The sequence below is a fragment of the Orcinus orca genome, chromosome 3 (genome assembly GCF_937001465.1).
Source record: "Orcinus orca chromosome 3, mOrcOrc1.1, whole genome shotgun sequence".
Lineage (NCBI taxonomy): Eukaryota > Metazoa > Chordata > Mammalia > Artiodactyla > Delphinidae > Orcinus > Orcinus orca.
This window is the reverse complement of record NC_064561.1, coordinates 79,425,698-79,436,311: the sequence shown is the minus strand read 5'-3', so window position 1 is coordinate 79,436,311 and position 10,614 is coordinate 79,425,698. Positions and strand designations below refer to the sequence as shown.

Genomic DNA, 10,614 nt, shown 5'->3' with positions numbered 1-10,614 from the left:
CCACACTCAAATGTCACCTTCTCACTGGGGCCATCCTATGAAAAATTTTACCACCTCCATCTTACACACATATCCCATTCCCCATTGCTTAGCACTCACTACTAGCATGCTACATATTTTACCTATTTATCTTGTTTATCGCCTCTCCTGCTAGACTATGAGCTCCACGAGAGAAGGGATTGTCTGTTTTGCTCATTGCTAGATCCCCATAACACAGAGCACCTCATAGTAGGTGCTTACTATTTGTTTAGACCAGTGAATGTTGAATACCCACAGCCACCAAATTAGCTCTGGAGCTAAAAGGTACCACATGCATCAACTACTAAGGCAGCAATCTTGTAGTAGAAACTGTACTGCCTAAAGGACCACCTGATTGTTCTGGCTTCTTCTAGTTTTCTAATATTACTACAGCTCATGAGGGACTTTAAAAACTGTGGCTCCATGATCCAAGAGCAGTTCCTTCCTCTCTCCATCTTTACAACAGAGATAATAAACTGAGATGAAAAGTTGTGAATGTCAAATAAAATCACGGATAGGACAATTTTTTGAAAATTGCCTGGTTGCATCTTTCTTGACGGTATTTCCAAACAGTTCCGCAAACTCTGCCTCTCTTTGATCATGCTTCCAGGATTCAGCAAAGGATGTGTTTATCCCCATAAATAAAATTTAAAATTACGTAAACATCAATACAAAACTAAAAGACAAGTGATGGAAGAAACCATTCATGGTTATCTGTTTATGTAGGGCTGTGGGTAGAATTTAGGTTAAAAATGGATTCTACCGCTAAGAAAGTTGCAAAGTAATTATATTCCCCTATTTTTTAAAGAAGAGAAAATAGGTCTGCACAGGAGAAGTACCTTTCTGTTTTACTTGAAATAGCGGAATTCTTCACAACTTAAACCACGTCGAAACTTCCCGGTTAGTGCTCCACGGTTAGTTATTGCTCTCAGTGTATTCATTTCTATGCTTTTTGGAAATGCCTCCAGTTAAAAATCGTCTTGAAACAATACGGTATCACAACTAGGCTCCCTTCTCACCTTCAAACATCACAGCTTTTAAAATGAAGGTGTCATAGGAAATGTGTATACACCCAATGCATCACGACTGGAATTAGTATCTGGTTATGGAAATCTAACGCTGCCAGGCAGGTAAACGCCTCAAAGGCAGCACAGAGGAAATCCTGCCTCCCTCTAGGCTCAGGCCTGGAGTGGGTGAGGGGAGTCGCGGCGGGCCGGAGCTCCGAGCAGGCCTCGCCGGGGGGCGCGCCTCCCCGGGAGGCGCACCTTGCCCGCAACTTCGGAAGCACCTGCGGTCCGGACGGGATAGCCCCCGGCATCACCCGCAGGAGCTCAGGGCCGCCCGCCGCTCCTGCATCGCCTCGGGTACCACGTGCCGCAGGGGAAGCGGCCCGGTAGCCCTGGCAGCATCTCGCGAGATCTCGCCGGCTCAGCCCCATATTGAGAGCTTAGAACGTAAAAAAAAAAAAAAAAAAAAAAAAGCGAGCGGGCGACTACCTCCGGAGCCGCCGCCGGAGCATCAGCAGTCGGCGTGAGCCGAGGCAGGGCCCGCGCGCCCTTTCTCTGGCCGGGTGGGCCGGACACCGTCCGCAGCCTGGTCTGCCGTGGCCTGTGCCGTCGGCCCACTGACGCGCTGACCCAGGGGCGGGGAGAGAGGGAGGAGGCCGGGGGGCCCCGCTCCTCTTCGCCGCAGAGCGGGGCGGGGGAAGGAGGTGGAGGGGTGGGAGGAGGGCGACGGAAGAGGAGGTAGCGGCGCAGAGATCTTCCCGGCTACGGCGGCGAGGCGGCGCTTGGCCGCTCCCGGATCGCGCTGCTCATGCTGCCCGAGGCCCGGCGTGGACGGGCCGGACGCGATCCCTGAGTGGAGTAGCGCAGGAGCCAGGACTGGCCGGGAGCCGAGGGAACCTCCGCCGCGCGCCACTGCGGGACCGCGGCTGGGCGGGCTGAGGGGCGGACGAGTCGCGGGCCCCGCCTCCCGCGTGCTGCAGCGGGAGACACCAACGCCGCGGCCCCGCCGAGGCTTTAAACAGCGGGGCCCGCCCCGCGCCCGCCGCACTCGCGCGCAGACTCCGCTGCCGGAGGCGTTCGTGCCGGCCTGGGCTAGCGGCGGCGCGTGCGCGGCTTGGAGAGTGTGACTCCCTCACCTGGCGTTGCGGCCGCAACCACCGCCGGCCGGGGGCGCGGAGGGCGTGCAGCCCGCCAGGTCCGCCAGGCTCTCCGGGTGCGCCGAGCGTCGGGCGACGATGGAGCCGGGGCCCACGGCGCCCTCCTCCGGCGCCGCGAGGCTGGCGGGGGTCGGGGAGACGCCTCCAGCCGCCGCGCTGGCCGCCGCCGGGATGGACCTGCCCAGCACGGCAGTGCCCTTGGTGCCGGAGGATGCTGCGACTGCGAGCCGGGGCGGCGGCGGGGTCCGCGGGGAGGGCGCCGCGGCGGCCAGTGACGGGCTGGGCAGACCCCTGGGGCCCACCCCGAGCCAGAGCCGCTTCCAGGTGGATCTGGTTTCCGAGAATGCCGGGCGAGCGGCTGCGGCGTCGGCTAACGCTGGGGCGAGGGCCAGGGAGACCCCCGTGGACGGGAAAGCTAGCGGCGAAAGCGGGCTAGCCAAGGGCAGCGAGGAAGCCAAGGGCCGCTTCCGCGTGAACTTCGTGGACCCAGCTGCCTCTTCGTCGGCAGACGAGAGCATGTCGGATGCAGCGGGGATCGGAGGCGACGGGCCCAACGTGAACTTCCAGAACGGCGGGGACACAGTGCTGAGCGAGGGGAGCAGCCTGCAGTCGGGCGGCGGCGGCGGCAGCGGCAGTGGGCACCACCAGCACTACTACTATGACACCCACACCAACACCTACTACCTGCGCACCTTCGGCCACAACACTATGGACGCCGTGCCCAGGATCGACTACTACCGGCACACGGTAGCGCAGCTGGGCGAGAAGCTCCTCCGGCCCAGCCTGGCGGAGCTCCACGATGAGCTAGAAAAGGTGAGCTCTCCCGGCCCTCTCTGCAGCCCTCTCGCCAGCCCCCCCCCCCCACCCCAGCCGCTGGTCCGCGCTGACCGCGGGATGTAGCTGCCGGCTCTCGTCTGCTGAGGCGGCGTGAATGGACGTGCACAACTCGCTGGCATCTCTGGATTCAGCTGTCAAGGGTGGAATTGCAGAGGAATGTAACTTAATCTCTTAAAAGTTGGCAGCGGGTTAGGCTAGTTACGTGATACCGGAGAGGCTGCATTTAACAATCTCCCCCATCCAGTTATATATCTTGTGTATGCTTTTTTTTCTCACCCACGCTTAACAATTACCATCCCTCTGAATGACAGTTGTACTTTTAGGCCCCGAGAAGGGAATGTGCAGGAGGTTTAGGTGGTGAGGACGTTTCTCAGGAGGGAGTGGAGAGCACCTACCATCCGTGTCTTTTTTTAAAGGTTGTGTTGTGTGGCTTATGTACACCCGTTAGGGGTCCCAAGAGTGGGAACATTAGTATTTGAAGGGAAAATCTTAGCAGGGTGTGTTTGTGGTGTATGAATTATTAAAGCTCAATTCCTGCAATCTTGATATAGAAATCTTAAGTCTTGGGACAAGCTCTTCCTGATAATGGCATAAATCCACTTTTATAATGTAAACCTTTTGGAAGAGGGTTACATCAAAAAGGCGGGGGGCAGAGTCTAAGAGAGAGGGAGAGAGAAATAGAATTGTTTTTTCTGTGGAAGATGTCCAGAAAGACCTTCTGGGGTCTTGTCTAAGTAGTTATACTTGGTGAACAGAAACCATCCCTATAAACTCTATTGATTTCTGTAATTCTTCTTTTATGGCCGCATACAACTTTTATTTTTTCAGGGTACAAAATCGTTCTTTTGAGATGACATTGATGCTTTTGAGATTTGATTAATAATTTTTTATGATTTAGGATTACTTGAAGACTGCCTTTATAAGTGTATAATGACTACATTGATGGAATTTTGTGAATGCAAAGAGTTAGCACCATATAGTTTGACACGATCGAAGTGTCGGAAAGTTTAAATACAGAAAGTATGTAATTTCTTTTGGATATGATTATTTGACTTCATACAGTCATTTCATACAAGACTGTACTTGTCCCAGTATTTGAAAATGTAACATTCATAACATTCATTGAAATAATTGCCGAGGTCCCAACACTTACAGCTTATTGATTGTTTAAAAGCCTGACATCATTTAGCTTTGGGTAATACTACTTCTTTCATTCTGTTACGGTATTTTGTCATATAAGAAGAAAAACGATTTTTAAAACACTTATTTTATCCATATTCCTGTAGTTTCTTTCAAATCTATTATATTTTCCTTTCAAAACTCAAAATTCTCATAAAGCAGATTATATAGCTGGTAATTTCCCTTTTAGAGCATTTTTATTATTGGAAATATTATATAGATAGTTTCAGATTTCACCAAAGCCCTGTAGTTTAGTAGTAAAACAGTCTGTATTTACCCATAAGTCTTAAAAGCTTTTTTAATTGAAGGATATTATATACCTTGATCTTGTATGCTTCCTAGGAATGTTTTTGTTATTTTAAACTAAATTCTGTCAATAACAAAGCCCTTCCAGTTCTCCAGATTTTCAGGTTTTTGTTTGTTTGGTGTTTTTGGTCAGTTCACAGTATATAAAAAAGAACACCTGTATTGTTTAGATGTATAGTAGTTGAAGAAGTCACCTAGCTTCTCAGCCTCAGCTTCCTCACCTTTCAGAGTTATTTTGAAGATTAGGGGGAAAAAATGTATGCAAAGGCCCACGTTCAGTGCCTGCAAAATAATGCCTAGTATAGTTACCATTTGAATCTTATATTGGCCCTTAAGAAAATACATCGTTAAACTTTAGGACTTCAGTTTTAGATTCTCCTAATTTCTGCATTTTTCAGTGAATGTAGTATCTAAAATGTTATGTTCAGAATTCATTTGTGCAGCATGTAGTATAATGAGTTCTTTGTAGTTTTTTACCTTTTACCATTCGGGCCCTTTATGGACAGCAAAAAAGGTTTATTAGGTTAAATAAGCATAGAACCTCCTCTTGAAGGTAATTTTGTTTAGAATTGAGTGAATGGATTAAAGAGATGTGTCATGTTAAGGAATACAAATCTGGCTATAGATAAACCACTGCTCAAGGAGGGCAGGGGAGGCCTGATAGTATAGGTTGGCTCGATTCCCAAAAGTTGTTCTTCACTTTTTAGATTGACTCTTACTCCTTAAAACCTTTTCTGATGCTTGTAGCTCTAGGTGAAATCATAATACTTAGAATTCTGTAACATTTAATCTTAGCTCTTGAGTGACTGTCATGTAGTCTGCTTGGGTCACTGAATGCTTAAGTATCTACCATGGATCTAACTTTGTGCTAGGAACTATGGAAGAACAAAAGAAGTAAAAGAAATGCACTCCAGAAACTTGTTGGGGGAAAGGACTATAGTGTCTTCTACATGAATTCCTTTTTTTGCCCAGCATTGTGACTTTTTAAAGTATTTTGCCTAGAAATCCAACTGAAGGGGAATAGTTAAATAACCATGGTGCGTCTTGCTATATTATGCAGCCATTCTAGGGCCAGGACTTATGAGTTCTCCATTTATCAAATATTTATTGGGGAGAAGAGTTTCTTAGGTGTGGGCCACCTGGCTGTGGCACTGTGGGATGATGCCGTGATTAGCAAAACAGATACTGACTCTGTCATACTCAGGCATACATTAACCAAATGGTTGCACAAATAACCTAGTTACAAACTTTTTTTTTTTTTCCCCCAGTGCTATGAAAGAGAAGGGTTAGAATGCTGGTGAGGATATAATAGGACCTAATTTTAATTGGGGTTTGGGAAGCCTTTTTTTTTTTTTTTAACTGTAATTAGGTATTACCAAATAAAGTAATAAACAACTTAGAGTGCAAAATGAAAGCACCTTATTATTTTAAAGGTGCAAAAGCAAGAAAATACAGTATAAACTTATCCATTTTTAAACAGTTGTCTGTGTGATGGGTATACAAAGTATGACATTGAAGCTGAAACCTGAAGGCTAAGTTGATGATAGGGCAGAACAATATTCCAGGCCAAAGGAACAAAATCTGTGAAGATAGTGAGGTGAGAGAGTGGTATGTCAAAAGAACTATGAGGAGGCCACTATAAGATTTTATTATAAAGGTAGTGCGATGTTACTGAGTTTTGTGTGAGGTAGCAACAAGATCTGTTTTGTTTTGACAGCTTTTGATTGCTGGATGGAGAAGGGTGAGAATGGAAGCAGCTTTTACTGTGGTCTCCTTACAGATAGTAAGGATTGGGGGCAGAATGAGTGGGATGTAGGTGGATTGGATGTGGGAGTGAACGAGAAGCTGATTCCCAGCTTTTGGACTTGAGCAGCTGAATAGATGGTTGGTACTTTGCCTAAGATGGGAAAGGCTGGAGAAGGAATATAGATTGGGGAGGAAAGAAAGAATGCTTTTGAGTAGCCTGCAAGATATCTTAGTCCAAGAGTCATTTTGAGGGAGAAGGGGCAGAATATATTTTATATGTATATGAAATATATGTGTGTATGTGTATATACATATATATTTACATACATATGTACATGTATATATATTTATGTATTTATCATCTAAAGTCGTGCATGAAATTACTTGGGGAGAGTGGGTAAATAAGAGAACAGAAACAGGGTCTGGGATTGGGCCTGGGGAATGTCTAAAGGTCTACTAGAGATTGTGTCAACACTAGCAAAGGAAATTAAGAAGGAGCTGTAAGGCTGGTGAGAAATAGCCAGGAGAGCAGTGTCAGGGAAGCTGAGAGAAAAGTGTTTTAAAGAAGGCACAAAGTCTTCAGAGATATGCCAGTAATTGATTTTTTTTTTTTTAAGTATTTCAAAGAATAAAACCGAAGTAGTGATTCCTGCCCCTACAAGAAGAAAGTAAAAAGTGGGGGGTAAACAAATAAGTATTTGATAGACAACTTCAACATGTATGATGGAAAGCATGATTATCAAATGTGGAAAAGTGTGTGGTGGAGAATCCATAATAGCTCCTACTGGATTTGAAGCAGTTTTAAAGTAGTTTGAAAAGAGTGCATTACCACTGCAGTTTTGTCCGTAGGCCAAGACTTGGAGCCTTTTGCTGGTGGTATGTCAAATCTTTGTACGTGGCCTCTCTATTTTAGCCTCTCTTATTAATAAAAAGGGAAAGGTCAAGGGAACAGCTGTATCAAGTGTCTTATGTTTCACTGAACTTGTTGGTTTTTTCATTTAATTCCTAAGAAATAAGTTCTTATATACATTTTACTCATGATAAAATGGGGTCATAAAAAGTGAAGAAATTGCTTAATGCCACTCTCACAGAAAGTGGTACAGCTGGCATTCACACCCAGGTTTTTCTTATTAATGCCAGGACATAGTAGCTCCTCTTTATTGTTGTTTCTTCTTTCTCCCTATCCCGTGGACCTGCTCTGAGATGGCAGGGACGTTGAGGGGGACATGTTGGGGGTTGCCAACATCACTCTTCTATCTTGACCTCCTGAGAGTAGAATGGTTACATAACTGAGAGAAAAGAGGAGGAATTCTTGTGACAATGTAATTACTGACTAATATGACTGTCTCTTTCACTAGGATCTGAGCTGGTGTCTCATTCATCTCTAGACAGAGAATAGGTAGTTAATAAAGATTCGTTTATCGAATGTATCAGGGTGGGCAGTCCCTCCCACTTAACAGGGACTTTAAAACACTAAACAAGTGTAGCTGCTGCTCTAAATGCGCTGTGCTGAGCCGTGGACAAGAAATTCCACACACTACTAATCATGTCAGTACAGAGCTTGAGTCTTTGCAGGTCGCCCTGGGGGAACCAGAATGGGTCACATCCCTGGGGATAAGGAATAGAGTAGGTCCAGGAATGAGTAAAGGTGGGACCTTGATCAGAAATAGTTGTGCAGGGCACAAACTTGCACTGTTTCACAATTTTGCCAGGGGCCCCACCCTCTAAACCCATGCCACCAAAGCTGAAGTCTGGTTTACCTGTAAGACTGTACACATTCTCCAAGTATATACCAACTAACTGCCTGGGGAGAAGGAAAGATAAATTTGGGGATTTAAAATCTGGCAAAAAATCTATACACTGCTGTCGTAATCAGCGTCTTCTCTATGTGTGTTGGGTTCATAGTCACATTCCCAATCTTGTTAGACCAGAATTTGAAGGACCAAAAGAGCATTTCTAGGTTCTTATGTATTTAGTGTGTTTGTTTCACTAATTTTTAATTACATGTTTCATACCTGTTTGTAAAGTCTGTAGCACTAGTCACATTGGCTCCATGCTGAAGTGAAATGAATATGAATTTAGTTATTCAACAAATCTTGATTGAGCATCAATAATAGCCCTGTTCTGAGTGCTGGGGTTACAGCAGTGAGCACAACAGACTTGTGGAGCTTTCATTCTAGCAGTAGGAGAGAGTAAACAGATAGGTCAGTGTAACTGCCGAGAAGAAACCGAAAGGTGGATAGATGCTGATAGCTGGGGTGGTGTTATTCTGGGGGAGTTAGAGAAGCCCCCTCTGGTACATGAGCAGACACTAGACGGGAGTGAAAGATCAGCCCGTGAAAACACCTGAGGGGAAGAACACTAGGCGGAGGACGGCAAACACCAAGACCTTGAGATGGCAGTGTGCCTGGGGTATGCTTGGCATGACTGAGAAACAAGAGGGCCAGCAAGACTGGAGTGACTAGCAGGAGAGTCATAGGGGAGGAGGTTAGAGCAATAGTGAAAAGCAAACAGTGTAGAACTTGGTATATTGTGATGAAGACTTGGGGTTTTACCCTGAGTGAGGTAGGGAGTCATGGAGAGCTCTGAGCACAGACTTGACATGACCTGACTTACATTTTTAAAACATCACTCTCATGCTGTGTGGAGAGTATCCTGTAAGGGGGTAAGAGTGGAAGCTGGGAAACAAGTTAGAAGCCTACTGCAGTGTTTTAGTTAAGATGATGATGACTTTTATGAAGGTGATAGTGTTTGATACAATGACAGCTGTTTAGATGCTGGATATGTTTAAAAGGTGGAATTGTTGGGATTTGGTGACTGTTTGGATGGGGGGTTTTCCCCTGTTGAGAATGGAGTCGATATTTATGAAGAGGTGGGAGACTGGGAAGAGCAAGTTTTGGAGGTGGACTCTAAGAGTTGGGTTTCATTTCTACAAATTAGTTCTACAATGGGGCAAACACTTATAAAATTGCAGCTACTGGTTTGTGAAATAATAGAACCTAAGAAAATGGGTTTTAATTTGTAGTATAAAAATGTGCTTTTATGCTGCAAATTTCAGGTAAAACCATGAGAACCGGTAGTTTTTCAAATAGAGTATAAAGGGATGGGGAACTAGTGGGTTGACTCCACAAAGAGAGAGTGAGGAATGGACGAGGAAAACTACTTAAATACTGAAGTTAAAAATATATCAATGGTTTCCCATTAAATATGAAATTTATCATCTGCCATTGGATTTATGATTCTTCCATTTTTCACTAGAACCTGTAGTAGTGCTTTCTTAAAGCTATTATGAAAAACTTGGAGCCCATGGAGGACTTGGGGATTTCTGATTAGAAGAAGGGGGAAGTCTGAAAGGCAAACATAGCTTAGTGGAATCTTGTCTCTCTGCAGAAGCTGATTGTGGCTGGTGTAGTCATAGTACCCTTGGGCTCAGAAATTTCTCTGCCTTAAATTTTCACTATGCTGTTCCTGAACACTGACAAATTAGCTATTCATCTAAAGTAAGAATACTAGAAACCTCTGGATGGTTCTTTGTTGGGTTGGTATGAATTGGTTCCTTCAATGATGTAGCTTCTAACAGAGTTTAGCGTGCGAGTCACTTTGGGGCTTTTTTGTGGGTAGGTGGCTTGGTAGAGCAGGCTTTATTATACTCCAGTGGAGGAAGACTTAAAGGACCTATGAGGACCCTGATATCTGCTGTAGCATGACTTTTACCCCATCGTTTCACCTAAATAGTTCTTTTTTAAAAAAATTTATTTATTTTTGGCTGCATTGGGTCTTCGTTGCTGTGCGCGGGCTTTCTCTAGTTGCAGAGATCGGGGGCTACTCTGTGGTGCGCGGGCTTCTCATCGCGGTGGCTTCTCTTGTTGTGGAGCACGGGCTCTAGAACGCAGGCTCAGTAGTTGTGGCACATGGGCTCAGTAGTTGTGGCTCACGGGCTCCAGAGCACAGGCTCAGTAGTTGTGGCGCACGGGCTTAGTTGCTCCGTGGCATGTGGGATCTTCCCGGACCAGGGCTGGAACCCATGTCCCCTGCATTGGCAGGCGGATTCTTAACCACTGCACCACCAGGGAAGCCCCTCACCTAAATAGTTCTTATTAAAGTCACCAGTGACCTTCTCCATCCTTATCACCAATTCCAGCAAACGTTTTTTCTCAGCAGCATTCAGCCTTCCAGCAGCATTTGATATTCTTTTGAAGTCGTCTTGATACTTCCTTGGCTTCTGTAACATCACTCTCTCCTTTAGTTTTACTTCTTTCTCTCTGGCTCTTTCAGCCCAATGTCTTCTGCATTTTCCTTCGTCTCTAAACTGGCCATCCTCTAGGCTTGATTCTGGCTTTCCTTCTTCCTCTGCCGTCTTCTCT

General features: G+C 45.7%; 1 protein-coding gene across 2 annotated transcripts in view; it reads left to right on the top strand.

Moving 5' to 3' along the window:
• The first annotated feature begins 1,735 nt into the window (after positions 1 to 1,735).
• SLC12A2 (solute carrier family 12 member 2) overlaps positions 1,736 to 10,614 on the top strand; it is a 109,104-nt gene continuing 100,225 nt past the window's right edge. The window contains exon 1 of one of the 2 annotated variants that reach the window (XM_004279866.3): positions 1,736 to 2,995. In XM_004279866.3, the coding sequence (XP_004279914.1) occupies positions 2,261 to 2,995 (735 nt within the window). In that variant the 5' untranslated portion in view covers positions 1,736 to 2,260. The remainder of the gene's footprint in view (positions 2,996 to 10,614) is intronic. The other variant, XM_004279865.3, reaches the window with a different exon arrangement.